Here is a 23126-nt window from a genome sequence, read left to right on the forward strand (position 1 = left end):
TGTCTGATGGTGATGTGGCAGCGGTGCACCGTTTGCCGTCCAAGCAAGATAAAGTGCCTGGTATCATTTGCCGTTTTGCAAAGCAGAGTGTAAAAGACCTATGGTGGTCAAAGAGACGGAACATTTCTGGGAAAAGTAAAGATGTGCATATACTTGAGAACCTGATAAAACGAACATGGGCGCTGTTGAAACAGGTGAAAGACTGGGCCAAAGCAAACAACTATAAATTTGTTTGGCACAGCAATGGCAAAATTCTGATGAGGCAAATGGAAGGCGCATCAGCAATAGTGATCTCAGGTGCGAGTGACCTAGACAGGTTGGTCCGAGGTTGAAAAACGGCAGCATTTTCTTTTTTATTGGATAATGATCAATATGGCGAACATCCAGAATACACTTTCTTATGTGTTTCCTAACAAGTTTTTAAGTGAACTTGGCACAGACTTCAGAAAATCTTTTAAATGCCTTCATCTCAACGCACAGTCCGTTAGAAACAAACAACTGGATTTAACAGTACTTTTACAGGAACTAAATACACAGTTTGAAGTGAAAATGATTACAGAAACCTGGTGTACAAATGACTCAGAACTTTTTCGTCTTGGAAACTATCAGACGTTCTTTTTAAACCGCAGCGAAAGCCGTGGAGGCGGTGTCTGTATGCTTTTCCAGGAAGGCTGGGAACTAGATCCTTTACCGCAATTTACTTTTTCTGGGCCTGATTACGAAGTATTATCTTTGGTTTCACAAAACACAGTGTTTGTTGTATGTCACCGCCCACCACGGGGCTCTGTACGCAGCTTTTTTTTTTCGTTTTTTGATTCCCTGTTTTTTTTTTATGTTCGGGACACAGACGCGAAGCTTGTGTGAAGTGGTGATATCAACATCAACATGTTAAGTGATCATAGATACAAAAAAGATATGAATAACTCAAGGTACCGACATTCTAGTGGAAATTAAGAAGAAGAAATGGACATGGGCAGGACATGTAGTGCGAAGAGAGGATAACCGATGGTCGCTGAGGGTAACAAACTGGATTCCAAGGGAAGGAAAGTGTAGCAGGGGGCGGTAGAAAGTTAGGTGGGCGGATGAGATTAAGAGGTTCGCAGGGGTCAAGTGGATGCAGCTAGCACAGAACCGGGTTAAGTGGCGAAATATGGGAGGGGCCTTCATCCTGCAGTGGGTATAATCAGGCTGATGATGATGATGATGTTGATGATGATGAAGTATGTTATCTTTTCGATTAGCGTTGTCTAATCCTTGATTATGGGGGGTAAGTTAAGTGTTGTAGCACTCGTTGGTGTCCCCGAGTGTGACTTTTTGGTTCTCGAACTTTGGTCCGGCAGAGTAGTATATTGCCTCAGAGGGGATGTTATCTCGTGAAAATTTATGGAATTTAATGAATTGGAGACGTGGTCTTCCTGAAAGAAGCCCTAAAGCCGCGGCAAATGTGGAAGCTGGGAATAATCGAAAGGGCATTCACGGGAAGAGACAACCGAACAAGAGCTTTTGAATTCCGACTGCCAGGGGGGACCAGACTTCGCCGTCTAATTCAGTTGCTCTACCCTCTGGAACTCTCCGACTTCGTCATTTCGGGGGGGGGGGGGGGGGGAATGTGTCGGGGACAAAAACGTGCAAAGACCAGATCAGGGTAACAAAACAGCCGTCTACTGACACGTCCCTATGATCTGGTTTTTGTCCGTTTTTGTCCCCGACATAATGGCCCAGATCTCAGCAAACTTTTTAGATTCGAAGATTTTAAGTTCCTCGGCCTCAGACGCGGAAAGTGTTATACCCTCACGAGCACACTTCTCCTCGTGTTTCAGCGATGCCAGCGTTTCTTCACAGTGTCTAACAGTTATTTGGAGCAGTTTTAATGATGCGTTATGCAGCTCTGCGTTCCATGCTTGCCTATGTGTATTCGAGAGATCAAGCATGGAAGGGGTATGAGAAATGGAGAGTCCCTTAGGGACAACATTTGCTTTGAGATAAATTTTGAGGGATTGTATGTGGAGCTCATGTCTAATTCGTTTATCAATTATTTTTCTTAGAGTTAAAAATGTTTTGTGACAGTACGTGGCCTCTGCTGAAGGGTAGGCAGAAGGTGGGGACGTATGGCCGGCCTGTAAATCCTGTTTCACCATCTGGGCAGAGCCGCAGCGTCGTATGAGATCATACCTGGGTGTCGGTGTCGTGCAGGTGATGGTGGGGGTATCCGAGTGGCCATCCTCAGCTGAAGTTGCCCGCCGATGCATTTCAGTCGGTAGGCTCTCGGGGCTCTTGGTGCGTTTCGAGATAGCGTCTCGTGTTGCGTTTCCAGGCGATTTCGTGGTGATGGGAGCTGCGTTAAGGTCCTTAATGGAAAGACCCCGCGCTGGTGTTGGTAGTAGAACACGGCGTGAGGTTGCGGGAAACCTGTCGATTTCTCTCTCGTTTGAAGCCGCTGTGTATTCTTTACTACGGCAACCCTGGAGGTCATTTATTCGAGCCCGCTCCGTTGGGCGGTGCGATTCTGCGATTGTGAGGAATGATGGGGTGCCGAGTAGCGAAGCCTCTTCATGGTTGCTATGTAAAACCTCCGAGTAGCTGGAAGCTACTCGGGTGTGGTGCTCATCGGAGGACCGGGTGAAACTATCCTGCGAGCACAGGTGGTCTTGATATTGTATCAGCTCGTGTTGCAGGCAGTTGAAGATGAGGCCATAAATGTGCCAAGCAATGATTGACACGACCCTGAAACTTGAGTGGACTCCATCCGCCGCGAGAACATTCCAAAAAGGAAATACCTCCAGGGCATGGTGTAGAAAGCTAACTTGGACCAAGTTTTTAAAAATTACGGTTTGGCCTAGCCCAGTGAAATAAATTCAGAGATCCTATGCTAACCTCCTGTATCTTTTCGTTCACTACGATTAATTAGTAAAGAATAATTAGCCGTTTCTTTAGCTATTAGCCTGAGAGAAAGAGTGTCAAGGCAAGAGTTGATCTCGAGAAACGGAATGCTATGTTGTTTCCATCAAACTAGCGTTACGTAAAGTGATATTTTTACCAACCGAAAACGGGATCTGGCGCAATGAAGAAAAGCAAACTTCCTTGCACTGCGGCGTCACTTTAAAAAATTGAAACATGTCCGAAATTACAAAACGTGCTTTTCTGGGCCGTGCTCTCAACGATAAAGCTGGTTGTACGCACTTGGCGAATGATTTAAAATAACAGCTGGCCACGTGATAGCATTTGTGAAGGTATAAATAGGGCGGCTTGATGGAAACGTCAGTTCAGTCGTTCAGTCTTGTCCGATTCTTCGTGACCCTATGGACCATGTCACGCCACGCTTTCCGGTCTCTCACTATCTTCCTAATATCACATAACTTCATCTGCAGTGCCTCGAGGATGCCATCTAACCATCGCGTTCGCTGCCTACCCCTTCTCCGGCGACCCTCAACCTTCCCCAACATCAAATCTTTCTCCAGCGACTCCTCTCTTCTCATCAGATGTCCAAAGTAGCTGAGCTTTAACTTTAGAATTTGACCCTCCAATGAGCAGTCAGGGTTTATGAACGACAATATCGACTGATTTGATCTTCTGGCAGTCCAAGGAACTCTCAAGAGTCTTCGCCAGCACCACAATGCAAACGCGTCAATTCTTCGGCGGTCAGCCTTTTTCACAGTCCAACTCTCGCATCCATACATCACAACTGGAAAGACCATAGCACGCGTTATACGGACCTTGGTTGGCAGACTAATGTCTCTGCTCTTTACTAGGCGGTCAAGGCTAACCATTGCTCTCTTTCCCAGAAGCAGGCGTCTCCTAATTTCATGGCTGCAGTCTCCTTCCGAGGTAATCTTGGAGCCCAAGAAGAGAAAATCTGTCACAGCTTCCACTTCTTGTTCCTTGATGCTCCAGGACTTGATAGGGCAAGACGCCATGATATTTGTCTTTTTAATGTTCAGTTTAAGCCCGAACTTCTCACTCTCTACTTGTACGCGCATCAGAAGTCTCTTGAGTTCCACTTCACTTTCTGCCATTAAAGTGGTATCATCCGCATATCTAAGGTTGTTGATACATTTTCCAGCAATCTTCACTCCAGCTGAAGTCTCGTCCAGACCGGCCTTCCTCATGCACTCTGCATATAGATTAAATAGGCAGGGCGACAGTATGCAGCCTTGCCTCACACCTTTCTCAATCGGAAACCAACAAGTAAGACAATGCCTAGTTCTAAATGTGGCCTCTTGCCCTTCATACAGGTTCCTGAGGAGACAGATGAGGTGAATTGGAACTCCCATCTCTTCGAGAGCTTGCCACAATCTGCTGTGAACTACGCAGTCAAACGCTTTCGCATAATCAATAAAGTAGAAGTAGATGGGTTTCTGGAACTCTCTTGCTTTTTCCATGATCCAGCGAAGGTTGGCAATTTAGTCTCTAGTGCCTCTGCCCTTGCGAAACCCAGCTTGCACGTCCGGAAGCTCCCGATCCACATACTGCTGCAGCCTACCTTGGAGGATTTTTAACATCGCCTTGCTAACATGCGAAATAAGCGCGATCGTGCGGTAGTTGGAACAATCTTTGGCATTGCCTTTCTTTGGAATGGGGATGTAAACTGATCTCCTCCAATCCTGTGGCCACTGTAGGGTTGTCCAAATCTTCTTCCAAATGCAGAATGCGTCATGGTTGAGGTTCTGAAGCAACTCAGCTGGAATGCGATCAATTCCGCTAGCTTTGTTCTTAGCAAGGCTAGCTAAGGCCCATTCAACTTCACTCTTGAGGATGCCCGGCTCGAGATAAGTAATCACAACCATCTTATGTTGGGTTTGCACATTGGGGTTCTTCTTGTACAGTTTTTCTGTGTATTCCTTCCACCTCTTCTTTATCTCTGAGGCTTCAGTGAGGTCCTTGCCTCGTTTGTCCTTTATCACGCCCAGCTTAGCACAGAAGCTTTCTTTGATATCTTTGTTTGTCTTAGACAGAGCTCTTGTGTTCCTCAATTGGCGGTTGTCCTCAACTGCTTGGCAGTGTATGTTCAGGAAGGCATTCTTTTTTTTCCTTGCTTTTTTCTGAAAATCACCATTGAGAACCTTGTATCTTTCTCTTTTCCCCATAACTTTTGCCATCCTCCTTTCCTCAGCTATTTCCAAAGCCTCTCCAGATAACCAGTTTGCTTTCTTGCATTTCTTTTGATTTGGAACTACCTTAGTAGCAACTTCTTGCATTATATCACGAACATCAGTCCACATCTCTTCGGGCTCTGTGTCTTCTAAATCTAACTCTTGAAATCGATTCCTCACTTCCACAGCATATTCTAATGGAATTTGATCCAGATCATACCTGAAAGGCCTTCTAGTTTTCTGTGTTTTCCTCAATCGAAGCTTAATTTTGGCAACAAGAAGCTGATTATCAGTGCCACAATCGGCCCCAGGCCTTGTTTTTACTGCTTTTATAGCGCTTCTCCATCTCTGCCGGCAAAGAATATAATCGATCTGATTTCTGTACAGACCGTCCGGTTAAGTCCATGTGTACAGGCGCCTCTTGTGCTGTTGAAAATTAGTATTCGCTATGGTCAGGTTGTTTTCTTGACAAAACTCTACTAGCCTCTGCCCAGCTTCATTTGGTTCACCAAGACCGAAATTGCCTGTAATTCCGGATATTTCTTGACTCCCGACCTTAGCATTCCAGTCTCCTATGAGAAAAACGATGTCTTGATGATGGGGTGCGGTCTAAAAGGCATTGTAGGTCCGCATAAAATCTCTCGACGTCGGCTAACTGTTATGTTGAAAGCGTGACCTTGGATCCGAAGTGAAATCATTCGGTCGTTTATGGGGTTTGTGCTGATAGCGCCTGTGCCGCGGCTGAAACATTGTCTGTCCGTGACGTCACTGGTCACATGTGTGCTTGCTATATAAGATGCTGTTCGCGTGAAATAAAGGGTTGTTGTTATCGTGCCGGGATCGGGGCAAGTCTCAGCTCCTTCCTGCCCGCTGCCCGGCCGCGCTCGGCGTCCGGCAAGGGACCAAACGCTACACGGCCGCGCTCGGCGTCCGGCCAGGGACTGAACGCGACATGGTGTCAGAAGTGGGATCCTCTGGCGTTTGATAGGCGTTGCCTTAACTTCTCAACGGGCGCCATGTCAGAGGACAACACAGGCAAGCTCTCCCACAGAATGTTCGCGGTTCCAGCTCCGCCAAGGTTTGACTTCGACCGGACGTCCGAATGGCCTTCTTGGATCCAACTCTTTGATGACTACCGCTTCGCCTCTGGCCTAAATTAGCGGAATGAAGAAGCGCAGGTCCGGACGCTACTTTATACGATGGGCAGGCAAGCAAGAGAAATCTTCTCTACTTTTTCATTACCCGAATAAGAACAGAAGCAATACGAAGTCGTCAAAAAGAAGTTCGACGAGCACTTCGTCGCCGCAAGGAACCTTGTTTATGAGAGCGCGTGCTTTCACCGTCGCACTCACAAACCTGGAGAGTCCGTCGACCAATTCGTTACCGCGTTGCACACGATGGCGAACCGGTGCGTCTACAAGGAAAAGGAACGCATGATTCGCGACAGGTTCGTGGTCGGCATCAGGGACGCTAAGCTCTCTGAGTCGCTTCAAATGGATGCGAATTTGACTCTCCCCAGTGCTTCGGCAAAAGCGCGTTTAAAGGAGACCGTCCAACGACAGCAGCTGCAACTGCGAGAAACCGGCGACGAACCCTTGGTAACGGCGACCGGCAATCTTGACGCGGTCCGCAACCAAGGACAGCCCAGAAAGTATTCTTCAGGACAGCACTCGGACAGCTCGTCAAAGAACTATTCATCTGGAATACAAGGTCCTCGTCCCAGAGTCCAGTCCTACCGACCAGGCACCCCCGGGTCATGCCCCAACTGCGGTCAAGGAACGCACCCCAGAGCCTCGTGCCCGGCAAAAGCAGCCAAATGCAACTACTGCGGTTGTTCCGGACACTTCGCAGCTGTATGTCGAAAAAAAGGTGCACGTGATGGAAAGAAGGTACAGCTTTCGTCTCTCCATATGGACAAGGCGGCGTTCTTCGTTGGCGTAGTGAACGGGGAGTACTCTAATTCTCGGTATGTACAGGTCGTCATTAACGGCACTCCGGCGTTCGCTAAAGTTGATTCCGGTGCCGAAGTTTCTGTTGTGCCCTCGAAGTTTCCCGGTTTACCTACCAGGCTAGAAAAGTGCGACCTAATCCTAACAGGCCCGTCGAGTGAACCACTGAATGTTTTGGGAAAGTTTCATGCCACTATCCAGTGGAAACAAAACGCTGTACAGCAAATTGTGTACGTGGTCTCACCATTACGCTCCGTACTTTTGGGTCTCCCAGCGCTTGAAGCTCTGGAAGTTATTAAATTTGCGGACTCGGTCAGTAGCGCAACAGCCGTCGAAGCTTCCTACCCGCAGCTTTTCAGTGGTATAGGAGCGATAAAAGGAGAATACAAAATTACACTAAAGCCGAACTCGACACCTTTTGCAATTCATGTTGCGCGTCGCATAGCCTTACCCTTGCGTGAGCGAGTTAAGCAAGAGCTCGAGCGTATGGAGCGAGATGGCGTGATCCGCAAAGTAGAAGAACCAACAGAATGGTGTGCAGGAATTGTGCCAGTACTCAAACCATCTGGAGCGGTTCGTATTTGCGTTGACTTGACTCAATTAAACAAAAGTGTACTTCGCGAACGCTATGTCATGCCGACTGTGGATGATAGCCTCGGTCTTTTAGGTGGTGCGTCTGTGTTTTCGAAGTTGGACGCCAACTCTGGCTTCTTTCAGATTAAGTTGTCGCCCGAATGCCAGTTGTTAACTACGTTCATAACGCCAGTTGGGCGATACTGTTTTCAAAGACTGCCGTTTGAAATAACGTCGGCACCCCAGATTTTTCAGAGGAAAATGTCGCAGATACTTGAAGGAATCCCAGGCGTGGTAAACCTAATGGATGATGTGCTCATTTTTGGTAACGACAAGGCTCAACATGACGAACGCCTGCGTCTAACTTTAGATCGTCTCGCCAGTGCTGGTGTTACGCTAAACAAAAAAGAGTGTGCCTTTGGGGTAACTGAGATAAAATTTCTTGGCTGTGTGCTTAGTAAAGATGGCATCAAGCCGAATCCTGAAAAAGTTCGTGCTATCAAAGAACTGGCGACGCCAGCTAACGTGTCTGACGTTCGACGGATGCTCGGTATGGCTAATCATCTGGCAAGATTCATACCAGATTTGGCTTCGAAAACGGCGCCTTTACGTCACTTGCTTTTGAAGGGTTCCGAATGGACGTGGGGACCAGCCCAAGAGCAAGCGCTGTCGTACGTCAAAGACGTTATCTCTTCGAAGCGCGTCATGGCTAACTATGATGTAAAGTACCCTACGATTCTTTCCGCTGACGCGTCATCATTCGGTTTGGGGGCGTATTGATACAAGTTCAACCAAACAATGAAAAAAGACCTGTTGCATTTGCGTCACGCTCGTTGACGCCTGCCGAAACCAGATACTCTCAGATTGAGAAGGAAGCGTTGGCAATGACTTGGGCGGCAGAACGATTCGAAGGGTACATCAAAGGTCTTGAAAGTTTGTTTGAAACCGACCACAAACCACTTGTAACGTTGTTAGGAAATTCACCTTTAGATGTTTTGCCTCCTCGTATTCAGCGCTTTCGCATGAGACTTATGCGGTTCAGCTTTACGGTTGTGCATGTCCCGGGTAAGAGCCTCGGTACTGCATATGTATTGTCTAGAGCCCCGATTCAGGGAAACCAAATTGATGCTCATGCGCTGAGTGTTGGCGAAGTCGCAAAATTCGTTTCGGGCTGTTTGACAAATGCCGTCGAGGCTAACCTTTTTGAACGAGTCAAAGCTGAACAAGCAGCGGATGAAGTCTGTCAAGCTCTCACAAAATTCAGCCTGGAAGGCTGGCCCAAGTTCTCATCGCTGTCGATGGTCTTGCGTCCATACTGGCAGGAAAGAGCAACGCTGACAGTCGCTGAAGGCGTGCTACTCAAAGGTGTGCGGCTGGTGATTCCACAAAAATTACGCGCAGAGGTCTTGAGGCGCTTGCACGAGAGTCACCAAGGAATCGAGAAATGCAGAGCTCGAGCCAAAGAGTCCGTATGGTGGCCTGGATTGAGTTGCCAGCTGAGAGCGTTGGTAACTGATTGCCCAGTGTGCGCGGAACACAGGCAACAAAAGTCGGAACCAATGATTCCGACAACCACTCCACAGCGTCCTTGGCAAAAGCTAGGTGCTGATCTCTGCCATATTGAGGGAAAATGGTATTTGGTGGTAGTAGATTATTTTTCTAGATACCCAGAGGTAGCCTTGCTATCTTCGACAAAAAGTGTCACTGTCATTATGCACCTCAAAAGTTTCTTTGCAAGACATAGCATACCAGAGGTTGTCATCTCGGATAATGGAACACAATTTGTATATCAGGAATTCCAGTTTTTTGCTCGCGACTATGGCTTCCGCACTGTGAAGCACTGGCTTCCCCAGATCAGTTCAGTTCAGTTCAGGCGTTCAGTCGTGTCCGACTCTTCGTGACCCTATGGACCATGTCACGCCACGCTTTCCGGTCTCTCACTATCTTCTTAACATCACATAGCTTCATCTGCAATGCCTCGAGAATGCCATCTAACCATCGCGTTCGCTGCCTACCCCTTCTCCGGCGACCCTCAACCTTTCCCAACATCAAATCTTTCTCCAGCGACTCCTCTCTTCTCATCAGATGACCAAAGTAGCTGAGCTTTAACTTTAGAATTTGACCCTCCAATGAGCAGTCAGGGTTTATGGTCGACAATATCGACTGATTTGATCTTCTGGCAGTCCAAGGAACTCTTAAGAGTCTTCGCCAGCACCACAATTCAAACGCTTCAATTCTTCGGCGGTCAGCCTTTTTCACAGTCCAACTCTCGCATCCATACATCACAACTGGAAAGACCATAGCACGGGTGATACGGATCTTGGTTGACAGACTAATGTCTCTGCTCTTTACTAGGCGGTCAAGGCTAACCATTGCTCTCTTTCCCAGAAGCAGGCGTCTCCTAATTTCATGGCTGCAGTCTCCTTCCGAGGTAATCTTGGCGCCCAAGAACAGAAAATCTGTCACAGCTTCCACTTCTTGTCCATTGATGCTCCAGGACTTGATAGGGCAAGACGCCATGATCTTCGTCTTTTTAATGTTCAGTTTAAGCCCAAACTTCTCACTCTCTTCTTGTACGCGCATCAGAAGTCTCTTGAGTTCCACTTCACTTTCTGCCATTAAAGTGGTATCATCCGCATATCTAAGGTTGTTGATACGTTTTCCAGCAATCTTCACTCCAGCTGAAGACTCGTCCAGACCGGCCTTCCTCATGATGCACTCTGCATATAGGTTAAATAGGCAGGGCGACAGTATGCAGCCTTGCCTCACCCCTTTCTCAATCGGAAACCAATCAGTAAGACCATGACCAGTTCTGACTGTGGCCTCTTGCCCTTCATAAAGGTTCCTGAGGAGACAGATGAGGTGAATTGGAACTCCCATCTCTTGGAGAGCTTGCCACAATCTGCTGTGATCTACGCAGTCAAACGCTTTCGCATAATCAATAAAGCAGAAGTAAATAGGTTTCTGGAACTCTCTTGCTTTTTCCATGATCCAGCGAAGGTTGGCAATTTGGTCTCTAGTTCCTCTGCCCTTGCGAAACCCAGCTTGCACGTCCGGAAGCTCCCGATCCACATACTGCTGCAGCCTACCTTGCAGGATTTTTAACATCACCTTGCTAGCATGCGAAATAAGCGCGATCGTGCGGTAGTTGGAACAATCTTTGGCACTGCCTTTCTTTGGAATGGGGATGTAAACTGACCTCCTCCAATCCTGTGGCCACTGCAGGGTTGTCCAAATCTTTTGACATAATGTATGCAGTGTGTTAACAGCGTCGTGGTTGAGGTTTTGAAGCAACTCAGCTGGAATACCATCAATTCCGCTAGCTTTGTTCTTAGCAAGGCTGGCTAAGGCCCATTCAACTTCACTCTTCAGGATGCCCGGCTCGAGATCAGTAATCACAACCGTCCTATGTTGGGCTTGCACATCCGGGTCCTTCTTGTACAGTTCTTCTGTGTATTCCTGCCACCTCTTCTTTATCTCTGAGGCTTCAGTGAGGTCCTTGCCTCGTTTGTCCTTTATCACGCCCAGCTTAGCACAGAAGCTTCCTTTGATATCTTTGATTGTCTTATACAGAGCTCTTGTGTTCCTTAATTGGCTGTTGTCCTCAACTGCTTGACACTGTATGTTCAGGAAGGCATTCTTATCTCTCCTTGCTATTTTCTGAAAATCCGCATTGAGAACCTTGTATCTTTCTCTTTCCCCCATACCTTTTGCCATTCTCCTTTCCTCAGCTATTTGCAAAGCCTCTTCAGATAACCAGTTTGCTTTTTTGCATTTCTTTTGCTTTGGAACTACCTTAGTAGCAACTTCTTGTATTATATCACGAACATCAGTCCACATCTCTTCGGGCTCTTTGTCTTCTAGATCTAATTCTTGAAATCGATTCCTCACTTCCACAGCATATTCTAATGGAATCTGATCCAGATCATACCTGAAAGGCCTTCTAGTTTTCTGCGTTTTCCTCAATCGAAGCTTAATTTTGGCAACAAGAAGCTGATGATCGGTGCCACAATCGGCCCCAGGCCTTGTTTTTACTGCTTGTATAGCACTTCTCCATCTCTGCCGGCAAATAATATAATCGATATGATTCCTGTACAGACCGTCCGGTTAAATTCATGTGTACAGGCGCCTCTTGTGCTGTTGAAAATGAGTATTCGCTATGGTCAGGTTGTTTTCTTGACAGAACTCTACTAGCCTCTGCCCAGCTTCATTTGGCTCACCAAGACCGAACTTGCCTGTAATTCCGGATATTTCTTCACTCCCGACCTTAGCATTCCAGTCTCCTATGAGAAAAACGACGTCTGATGATGGGGTGCGGTCTAAAAGGCATTGTAGGTCCACATAAAATCTCTCAACGTCAGCTTCTTCAGCAGCAGTGGTCGGTGCATAGACTTGGATAACTGTTATGTTGAAAGGGTGACCTTGGATCCGAAGTGAAATCATTCGGTCGTTTTTGGGGTTGTACCCTAGCACTGCTTTGCCCATTCTTCTGTTTACTATGAGAGCGACCCCATTCCTTCTCTTGGATTCGTGGCCACAATAAAAGACATAATGGTCGCCGGAGTTAAATTCTCCCATTCCGGTCCACTTGAGCTCGCTGATACCCAAGATATCAATGTTCAATCTGTCCATTTCTCGCTTGACGATATCCAGTTTACCTTGCGTCATAGATCTTACATTCCATGTTGCTATGTGATATATCTCCTTGCAACATCGGACTTTCCGGTCGCTTCCCGACACATCCACAACTGAGCGTCCTTTTGGCTTTAGCCCAGCCGCTTCATTCGTCCTGGAGCTACTAGGAATCGCCCTTTGTTCATCCCCAGTAACATGTGGGACGCCTTCCAACCTGGGGGGCTCATCTTCCGGCGCCATATCGATAATGGTATTGTGACTGGCCATAGGGTTTTCTTGGCAGGAAATACTGGAGTGGGTTGCCATTACCTTCTCCAGTGAATCACATTTTGTCAGAACTCTCTGCCGTGACCTGTCTATCTTGGGTGGCCCTACACAGCAGAGCTCACGACTTCATTGAGTTTCGCAAGCCCCTCCGCCACGACAAGGCAGTGATCCATGAAGGGGACCAGATACCCTCAGGCAAATGGGGAAGTAGAAAGGATGGTCCATAAAATTAAACGGCTGATTATAAAAGCTAAGGACCCCTATCTTTCGCTGCTAGCGTACAGGGACACCCCGGGGCCACTGGGAAAAAGCCCTGCAGAGCTTCTGATGGGCAGGCGGCTACGCACAACAGTCCCTGTCCCTCCCTAAAGAGCCTTCTGCCCCAGAAGGTGAGCCTGAAAAATTTCAGAGATCGCGATGTAACCATCCGACAGCGGCAGCGTAGGTACTTCAATAGTCGTCATAGGGCTCTTCCACTGCCAGTCCTCAAACCAGGAGCGGAAGTATGGGTGACAGACTGCAAAGTGAAAGCGCGAGTCTTACGTCCTGCACAACGTCCGAGGTCGTATGTAGTTAGAACTTCTACGGGTGTAGTTCTAGAAAGAAACAGGAAATTCCTGGTTCGCTTTGTTTCCCAGCAGAATGACTGCGAGGAAGAAGGAGGTAGCTATGAGTTTCCGCGGGCATATGATAGTCGGGTAGAAATGGAACAGGAAACTAATCCATCTAAACCGAAGGCACCTGCCGATCAATCTAATACCCCCTTACCACAAACTAGCCCTCCTAGATATAGAACACGATTTGGCCGTCATGTCCGACCGCCAGACCGATATGGGTTCAATGACTGACTGTTATTTTGTTTTGAGCATTGGCTGCATCCATTAAAAAGTGTTCATCCTTTGTTGGTGGCACTGCTAATTTTGTTGCAAATGCCAGTGTATCTTTTCAGAGAAAAGGGGGGATGGGCTGATATCGCCTGTGCCGCGTCTGAAACATTGTCTGTCCGTGACGTCACTGGTCACATGTGTGCTTGCTATATAAGATGCTGTTCGCGTGAAATAAAGGGTTGTTGTTATCGTGCCGGGATCGGGGCAAGTCTCAGTTCCTTCCTGCCCGCTGCCCGGCCGCGCTCGGCGTCCGGCCAGGGACCGAACGCGACAGGGTTGTACCCTAGCACTGCTTTGCCCATTCTTCTGTTTACGGTGAGAGCGACCCCATTCCTTCTCTTGGACTCGTGCCCACAGAAAAATACATAATGGTCGCCGGAGTTAAATTCTCCCATTCCGGTTCACTTGAGCTCGCTGGTACCTAAGATATCAATGTTCAATCTGTTCATTTCTCGCTTGACGACATCCAGTTTTCCTTGCGTCATAGATCTTACATTCCATGTTGCTATGTGATATATCTCCTTGCAACATCGGACTTTCCCGTCGCTTCCCGACACATCCACAACTGAGCGTCCTTTTGGCTTTAGCCCAGCCGCTTCATTCGTCCAGGAGCTACTAGGAATCGCCCTTTGTTCATCCCCAGTAACATGTGGGACGCCTTCCAACCTGGGGGGCTCAACGTCCGGCACCATATCATTAATGGTACTGGCCATATGGTTTTCTTGGCCGAAAATACTGGAGTGGGTTTCCATTTCCTTCTCCAGTGAATCACATTTTGTCAGAACTCTCTGCGGTGACCTGTCTATCTTGGGAGGCCCTACACAGCAGAGCTCACGACTTCATTGAGTTTCGCAAGCCTCTCCGCCACGACAAGGCAGTGATCCATGAAGGAGGGAAACAACGTAGCTGTCTGTTTTTCGACTTCTATAACTTCTGCAGTGACACTTTTTCTCTCAGGCCAATATTTAAAAAATAAATAAATAATTTGTATTTACTAATCAATCAACTAGTGAACGATAAACATACTGGAGGTTAGCATAGGCGATCCTGAACATCTAAGACAAACCGTATGTGTTATTCAGAGAGCAGTTTATTTTTATTTATGATGCGTTCCCTTCTGCATTTGAGGACGTGCCTTCTTCACGCGTGTTTCTGTCCGCGCTGACACGCGCATACAGGGACCGAGGGACTGCAGGCCTCATTGCGGCCCAGGCAGTAGGGTCATACAAAGTAAAGAGTAATTACATTAGCCGACGTAAGAAAAAAAGGACCAAATTAATAGTGTACACAATACCAATGCAGGATACCAGCTGCGAGAACAAAATGGGTAAAAGGAACACTCGCTCAGTAACAAAACAATTCCCGCAACAAAAAAGCGAATAATAAATGTATAAAGCGACCATGAGTATAGTTTAGGCAATGAGAAGGAATATAACACAAATATCAATTTGAGTAATTACTAATTCACAAGAAAATGAAATCAGTAATTTATACGGCCAATGGGATCAGTACTGTTTAGTAGCGACTGAGGTAAATTATTTCAATCAGTTATAGTGCGTGGGAAAAAATAATACTTAAGAATTTTAGTTCTGGCATTATAGGGAGTCAGAGAGTCAGAATGACGATGACGTGCTCGGCGTGCTGCTATTGGCGTTACAGAAAGCTTAGGAGTGATGGCGAGATTATTTTTAAGAAGAAAAAAGAAATTTCAGCCGTTGTATTTTTCTTCTTATTTCCAATGCTTGTATGCCATGTTGCCTCATTATTGCTGTCGGGAAATCAGTCATACGGTACTTCGAAAAAATAAATCTGATTGCTTTACGCTGTATTCTTTGTTGTGCAGCAATGTTCATTTTTGTGTAAGGATCCCACACTACGCAGGCATACTCCAGTTTGGGTCTTATTATTGATGTGTATAGGCTAAAAGTTTAGTTTCAGCGGCAGCTTGTTTTAGTTTATGACGTAGACGACAGAGTTTATGAAAGGCTGGGTCACATACGTTAGAAATGTGAATGTTCCAGTCCAGGTTATGAGTTATTGTGACGCCAAGATATTTGTATTTCGGTTAGTGGTTCAGATAGAAGGGTGTAAGGAAAAGTTAGGCTATTTATGTTTTTAGTTATCTTGATGCAAACTGTTTCGTTAGCATTTACCTCCATGTTCCAATGATTACACCAAGAAAGAAGGTTTTGAAGTTTATTGTTTAGGGTTATCTTATCACTGCAACTCTTTACCTCAGTGAACAATACACAATCATCAACCAGCAGTTTTATTTGAACTGGTTCTGTGACAACGCTGGCAATGTCATTAATATAAATTAAGAATAATAAAGGCCCTAAAACACTACCCCGAGGGACACATGAGGTAAGTGGAAGTTCATTGGAATGGTAAGTATCGATACTAACAAACCGTTTTGGGTTAGTGAGGTATGCTGAAACCCAATTAACAATGAAACAAGGAAGGTTAATTAATCGAAGCTTTTCAGTCAATTTGGAGTGTGAAAAAAGGACAAATGCTTTCCTGAAATCTAAAAATATTACATCTACCTGGCTGGCCAAGATACTTTGTTGGGCGAGTTGGTAAACATCCATTGTTAATTTAAACAGCGCGAACAAGAAGACACAGGACAAGATAAAAGGAAGCCACAATAAAAGCGCTGACTCACAACTATGCCTAAGCCTTTACTTCAAGGCCCAGATAAAAACAAATATAACGAAAACGAAACAATCACGTGAAACAACCCCTGGGGTCACCTGCTGCACAAAAAGTCACTCAAAAAAGACATCTCTTTGCTTTAAAGAGCAAGAGGAATCTTGCTGACACACTTATTGTCCGTTGGAATAAAATGTGACTCAACTATCTCTCTCGTCATCTTTTCTTTGTGGCGATACAAAGTCCTAACCTGGTCTAACATAGGAGTACACTTCTTCTCCTTCTTCATTGTTTCCCATGAATGGCAATGCGAGACCAAATATGTTTTGTCATTGCCTCTTTCCAAGTTGTTCCGGTGTTCCAGTAGTCTCTTGTTAATACTGTGTCCTGTTTGTCCTATATAACAGGCTCCACAAGAGAGTGGAAGCATGTACATAACAACAGTCTTGCATCCAACAAATGGGTCTGTATGTTCCCCCCCCCCCCCCCCATTCGTGCTTCTTCGATTCTCTTTCTCTTTGAATAGCCGGGCAAATCCTCTTCATCTTGAGCGGGGCGGTCAATGCGACGTCAACACCATACCTCTTGCCTACATTTTTGAGGCCATGTGAAATTCTGTGCACATACGGTACCATCGCAACCTTCCTCTTCTTCTCACCCATGCTGAGCAGGGATTTCTGTCTGAGCGTTCCTTCAGGGCTCTTCAGTACCCGCAACTGGCCTCATTAATAATCGACTCCCGATAACCGGTTTTTGCAATTCTTGTCCCTTGTCTTTCAAAACTCTTGCCCATGCCATGGTAGCAAGATTTCTTCAACGCATTTAACAAGCATGTGTTGATCATCCCATTCTTCATTAATTTGGAATGTCCGAATTGGAGCTTAGCAAGGGCATCACCGATCCCGAGTTGTATTCCCAACAAACATGATCCTTACCGAACTGAATCAATAAATCTAAAAACTGTAACCGATAGTCAACTGCTTCGGGAATACAACCCGCGATCGGTGAAGCCCTTGCTAAGCTGGGACAATTAACAAATCACCTTTTACTTGAGCGATGTAGTTAATCTGTGGTTTAGAAACCACGAGTCGGACGTTACCACATGGGGTAACTTCAAAACCAAATTTTCTGAGGTCTTCGGACTCCCCGCCATCCGCAAACTTCGCGCGTAACAGCGTCTTCGATCGCGAGCGCAGCTGACCGGTGAAACGTTCACCAGGTACAGTGAGGACATTGTTGATTTGTGTCGCCGCGTTAGCCCGACCATGACTGAGGCCGATAAAACACGTCATTTCCTCACGGGAATCTATGACGGCGCTTTCAATATGCTCATCGCCAAGGGCCCCACTACATCAAAAAAAGTCTACGACCTTCGCCAAAGCTATGACAAGCTCTGCAAGGAACCTGCTTTATTCGCCCCCCGCCTGATGCTTCTCTCGCTGGACTAGCCGCGGAGAGGGAGTCATCTAGCCTATCCGAAGACATCAAGGCTTATATACGTGAGGAGGTCGCGCGACAACTGTCTCTGCAGCCGTCTGTTAAGGAGTCACCATGTGACCTTGCTCTGGAGCTTCGTCGTGCAATCCAGCAACATGTCTCAGAAGTCGTCCCTAATTCCGGTCCTCAACCAGCTCCGGTCGCAACACCACTTCCGTTCTCTGCGCCTACAATTCCATCTTCTAGCGTTGCTCCGCTAAGTTAGTTACGCTCCAGTATTCGTGCCGACTCCTGCTCAGGTACTGAGTAGCACGTATGCCGAAGTTGCTTCAAGTTCACCTCCTGCGCCAGCATATGCCTATGATTCGCCCCATGTGCGCTCGGCAGCAACAGCTTTTGCTCCCCTTTCCCTCAGACATCATCTCCATGGAGCACTTCAGATAACAGACCTATTTGGTATCACCGCGGCATCCCTGGTCACACTGCACGCTACTGCCGGCGCCGCTTATCTATGGCCTTTCCTGCAGAGCCTACGCCAACCTATTTGGCCCCCAGTTCCCAGTCCCATCGTGTCTTTGGATCCTCCGGACTTCCTCCCTCGTTGTTCGCCTTCACCACGTCGTCGCTCCATTTCGCCAATGCGCCGTCGACCCGCTACCCAGCCGGAAAGCTAACCACCGCATTTCCCGAGGCACGAACTGTGTATTCAGCAGAATTTCAAAGAGCTCGTCTTCCTCCCGCTAATGGTATTGCTGCCATCGTTGAAGGTGTTCGTAGTCTTGCGCTCGTTGACACTGGTGCCACTGTATCTGTCTATGCCGTTTCCTCCGCAAGTGTGCACGTGGGAGTATCGCTTCGTACTGCATCCGCTCACAGTATACAGCCGACAGCAGTCTGCACTACTCGTGTCGTCATTACTGGTGCCTTGGACATAATCGAATTCGCCGTTCTCCCCACATGTTCTCATGAGCTATAAGGTGTATCGGGCATGCGCTGTCTGCCTTATCGTGTCAGCGCAGTCTTATCAGTGCTACCGCAAACTGTACGCTTAGTACTGCTACTGCCCCGCCTCCCTCCATCGCCTATAAAAGGGCGTGCTAATAAACCCTTCTTGTTCTTCTTGTTCCTGCAACCATGTAGTTGCCTCTATCCTTAGTGCGACGCACATTTCGATACATGGTGTCAGAAGTGGGATCCTGCGACAGCTGTGGAACTTCTAAAGGCCACGCCACCTTTGCAACTGACCGGCCAGCTCTCTGAGAATTGGAAGCACTTCAAGCAGAAATTCGACCTGTTCCTGCAGGCGACCGCAACGAAGGAGCAACCTCGCAGCGATTCTGCAAAAGCCGCACTCCTGCTGAGCATAGCCGGCGATGAAGCGCTCGACGTCTTCAACACTTTCAAGTTCGAGGCAGCCGAAAGCAAGGACGATTACGCAACGCTGGTTGGAAAATTTGAGACCTACTGTGCCGAGGTGAGCAACGAAGTTCACGAACGTTATGTGTTTCGCTCCAGGAAGCAGGCAGATGGAGAACCTTTTGAGAAGTTTGTCCGGGACCTCAAAAAGCAAGCCGCGCAATGTAATTTCGGAGATCAGCGTGATTCGCTAATCAGGGATCAGATCGTGTTTGGCACGAATAACTCAGAGCTGCGCGGGAAAATGCTTCGAGAGAAGTCTTTAACGTTGCTGAAAGCTGAAGAATTCTGCAAGGTAGCAGAGTCTCTCGCACAACGAAACGAGGTCTGGAAAGCCACGGACGACCTGGTCGATGCTGTGTCAAGGCACGCGCCACCATCGCGAAGCAAAAGTGATGATGACTGCAGGAAGCAGTACCGTTACAAAAAGTGCAACTGACGGCACAGACCCAGACAGTGCCCAGCCTACGGGAAAAAGTGCCATGAGTGTCGAAAACTTCACCACTTCGCGGTTTGCTGTGAAGGAATGTCTAAAGTTGAACAAGTTAGTAAAGACAGCAGCGATGACAACTTTGACATTCTAGAAGTAGGAACTGAAAGAGGAAGCAGCAAAGACTGGGTAGTGGAAGCACAAGTTGCCGGAAGAAATATTTGCTTCAAAGTAGACACCGGGTCCCAGGCCAGTCTGTTACCATTCTCTACGTACCGCAAGACTAGGGAGTCGCAGCAGTTAACGCCCACAAGTGCGGTGCTGAGAGCTTACACGGGGGGTGTCATAACTCACTTCGGAACAACGACACAGGAAGTAACTATCGGTAACGCTTCCGCCACTGTGAAGTTCTTTGTTGTAAAGAACGGCCGTCAAGCCATTCTGGGACTAGATGCAAGCGAAGCTCTGGGACTTGTCCATCGCACGGTGGCTACTGTAAATGCTTCGGAGTACCAAGCGCTCAAGGATTTCAAAAATGTCTTTCAGGGGCTAGGCTGCCTGAAGCAACCGTACAGCATGGTCATACAACCATCTGCGATTCCAGTTGTTCAACCAGCCCGACGGGTTCCCCTGTCGCTGCGACAACCACTTCGGGAGGAGCTGCATAGAATGGAGCGTGCAGGCGTCATCGTCAAACAGGATGGCCCGACAGACTGGGTAAGCCCATTGGTTTTGGTTAAGAAAAGGGATGGCAAACTTAGGGTTTGCATGGACCCAAGGAAAATAAACGAGCACGTAAAACGGCAGCACTACCAGCTCACAAAGCGTGAGGACATGAAAGGGGAATTGGCCGGCGCAGCCTATTTCAGCTGTTTGGACGCAAATTCGGGTTTTCACCAGATACCACTCGACGAAAAGACGTCCAAAATATGCACGTTTTCTACACCCTTTGGAAGATACCGTTATCTCCGGCTGCCTTTCGGTATCTCATCTGCTCCCGAAGTTTTTCAAAAGCGGATGAGTGAAGTCTTCGATGGCCTTCCCGGTGTACACGTTTACATCGATGATATTTTGGTGTGGGGCGAAACCAAACAAGAGCATGACCAGAGACTAGTTGCAGTAATGAAAGCAGCTGAAAAAGCCGGCCTAACGTTCAACGCAGAAAAATGCAAGTTTTGCGCCACCCAAGTGCAGTTCCTAGGCGATATCATCACACGCAATGGCATCTCGCCAAACCCAAAGCTTGTGCAAAGTTTGCTGCAAACGCCAGGGCCCAAGAACAAATCCGATGTTCAGCGCATGCTCGGTGTGTTGAATTATTTTGGCAAATACGTTCCGCGCCTGTCTGAGCGAACCGCGCTGCTGCGAGCACTTATCAAGTCGCACTCAGAGTTCGAGTGGACTGAAAACCACATGAGGGAGTGGAAAAGTGTCGTACAGATTTTGAGCACGACTCCCGTTTTAGCCATCTTTGATCCCCGAAAAGAATCTAAGATAACTTGCGACGCATCCAAAGATGGCGTTGGCTCAGCCCTTTTGCAGTGCCATAACGGCCAATGGCGGCCAGTGGCTTATGCATCTCGTGTGCTCACGCAAGCTGAGCAGCGTTATGCTCAGATTGAAAAAGAGGCGCTTAGCATTTCTTTTGGCTGCGACAAGTTTTACCAGTTCATTTACGGACAGAAGATTTTCATTGAGACAGATCATAAACCTCTACTATCTATAGCTGCAAAAGGAATTTGTGACATGCCCCCCCCGCCTCCAAAGGTTTTTTTTTAAAACTTCTGAAATACGACTTTGTATTGCAGTATGTCCCAGGAAAGCACCTCGTTTTGGCAGACATGCTGTCACGATCATCTCCGGCCGCTCAAGACGACACCACTGGCGCCACTGACGACGTGGAGGTACATGCAGTTGCCGCCTTGGGCTACATGGTGACGGATGCAACACGTGAACAGCTGGCAAATGAAACTGCCCGCGATGACTACCTCCAGGCAGTCATTTCTTGCCTGGCAACTGGCAACAATGTCGACGGGGAACTTAAACCATTTTCGTCTGAGCTTTCCGTCGTAAATGGTATATTGCTAAAAGGCAAGAAAGTTGTGATACCAAAATGCATGCGGCGAGGCATTTTAGCAAGAATTCATGCCGGGCATTTGGGACTACAGAAATGCAAAGAAAGAGCCCGTCGTCTTGTTTTTTGGCCTGGTCTCAGCAGTGAAATCAGTGTATTGATCAAGGGTTGCCCGACTTGTCGCGAATTCGCTTACAAGCAAGCGCAAGAACCACTACTGATGCGACCAGTCCCTCGATGCGCGTGGTATCGCGTTGGTGTTGATATTTTTTCTTTTGGGGGAAGCTCGTACATCCTGGCGTTTGACGCGTTTTCTAACTTTCCAGAAGTCGAGAAACTTGTGGACACTACTGCGAGGACGGCAATCGCTGCACTCAGTGCCATGTTCGCGAGGTATGGCGTACCGCTTGAAGTGTGCACCGATAACGGGCCACAATTTGCCAGTCACGAGTTCGTAGCCTTTGCAAGAGCATACGATTTCGCTCACGTCACATCGAGCCCCCGCTACCCGCAATCCAATGAACTTGCAGAGAAAGGTGTTCAGGTGGTAAAGCGGATCATGAAGAAATGTGAACATTCACAGGAAGACTTCTGGCTAGGTCTGCTGGCCTACCGCTGTACGCCACTAGAGGACGGCCGATCACCTGGAGAACTTCTTCAGGGCAGGTGCTTGAGAGCTAATCTTCCAGATTTTGGCGCTGTGCAGACAACTGTGGTCAAGAAGCACCATCAGAAGAGTGGCGGAAAGCCTCTGCCACCTTTAGCTGAAGGTTCTGTCGTGAGGATCCGGGACAAGACATGGTCAAAGAAAGGTACTGTCGTTGGCACTGCGGCTCCCAGGTCCTACAAAGTGCAAACAGAGGATCATCGGGTGTTTAGGCGCAACAGGAGGCATCTTCTGCAAACCCGTGAGAGGTGTGCAGCAGACACTAGTGACGACGACAGCGGTTCGTCCGAGCGTGAACCAGATAACCCCGGACAATCTGCTCGAAATATCTCGCCTGGTGCCACAATACGAACATCTGCTGACTCTCCTCAGCAACAGTCCGCCACCGACAGCCCGGTGCTCGGAGGCTCTGGAAACCATATTCCACTAGCTTTGCCTGGACCGACACCAGTTCCAAGGAGGTCGGCACGTACAGTGAAGCCACCGCAACGTCTTCAGTACGACGCTGCTTTTAATCAAATAGCTTGAACATTTGTTGTTTTCATTACCCCTCGGAGGATGTATCGGGCATGCGCTGTATGCCTTATCGTGTCAGCGCAGTCTTATCAGTGCTACCGCAAACTGTACGCTTAGCACTGCTACTGCCCCGCCTCCCTCCATCGCCTATAAAAGGGCGTGCTAATAAACCCTTCTTGTTCTTCTTGTTCCTGCAACCATGTAGTTGCCTCTATCCTTAGTGCGACACACATTTCGATACATAAGGCATCTTGCCCAAGATAAACAAGTCACCTTATAGACATCTGAAGTGGCACCCAAGACAGCTGATAGCCATTTAAAAGATGCTTTGACAAGATATGAAAGACGTTTTTATTCATCTTGGTACATCTTGTAGCTGCCTTCTAGCTCAGCTAATGCACCCACTTTTTTAAGCTGCAAGACGTTTTGCAAGTCATCATCTAGAAATCAAAATAGATTCTGAATGTCTAAAATGAGCTCTAGAATCTCCTGCAATGCTCTAAATTATTTACTCCCTGCCATTTCTCGCAAAG

At 47.6% G+C, this 23126-nt stretch overlaps 2 protein-coding genes across 2 annotated transcripts; both read left to right on the top strand.

The window, feature by feature from the left end:
- Positions 1-6106: 6106 nt before the first annotated feature.
- LOC146187388 (uncharacterized) lies at positions 6107-19345 on the top strand. The gene is made up of 2 exons (XM_084608199.1): positions 6107-6125; positions 18696-19345. The coding sequence occupies exons 1-2, from the start codon at positions 6107-6109 to the stop codon at positions 19343-19345; spliced, it is 669 nt and encodes a 222-aa protein (XP_084464325.1).
- Positions 19346-19432: 87 nt separating this feature from the next.
- LOC146187389 (uncharacterized) lies at positions 19433-22789 on the top strand. Its single transcript, XM_084608200.1, has 2 exons — positions 19433-20053; positions 21145-22789. The coding sequence occupies exons 1-2, from the start codon at positions 19433-19435 to the stop codon at positions 22603-22605; spliced, it is 2082 nt and encodes a 693-aa protein (XP_084464326.1). The 3' UTR covers positions 22606-22789.
- The last annotated feature ends 337 nt before the right edge of the window (positions 22790-23126 follow it).

The sequence above is a fragment of the Amblyomma maculatum genome, chromosome 6, assembly GCF_055883805.1.
Source record: "Amblyomma maculatum isolate TAMU_Amacu chromosome 6, ASM5588380v1, whole genome shotgun sequence".
Taxonomy (NCBI): Eukaryota; Metazoa; Arthropoda; class Arachnida; order Ixodida; family Ixodidae; genus Amblyomma; species Amblyomma maculatum.

What these genes read in the sequence shown, in the direction of transcription:
- LOC146187389 (XM_084608200.1), top strand. Translation starts at nt 19,433, where the DNA reads ATGTCTAAAGTTGAACAAGTTAGTAAAGACAGCAGCGATGACAACTTT. An exon ending in AGGATGGCCCGACAGACTGG is followed by an intron (nt 20,054 to 21,144) that starts GTAAGCCCATTG and finishes TTTGTATTGCAG; the next exon opens with TATGTCCCAGGAAAGCACCT.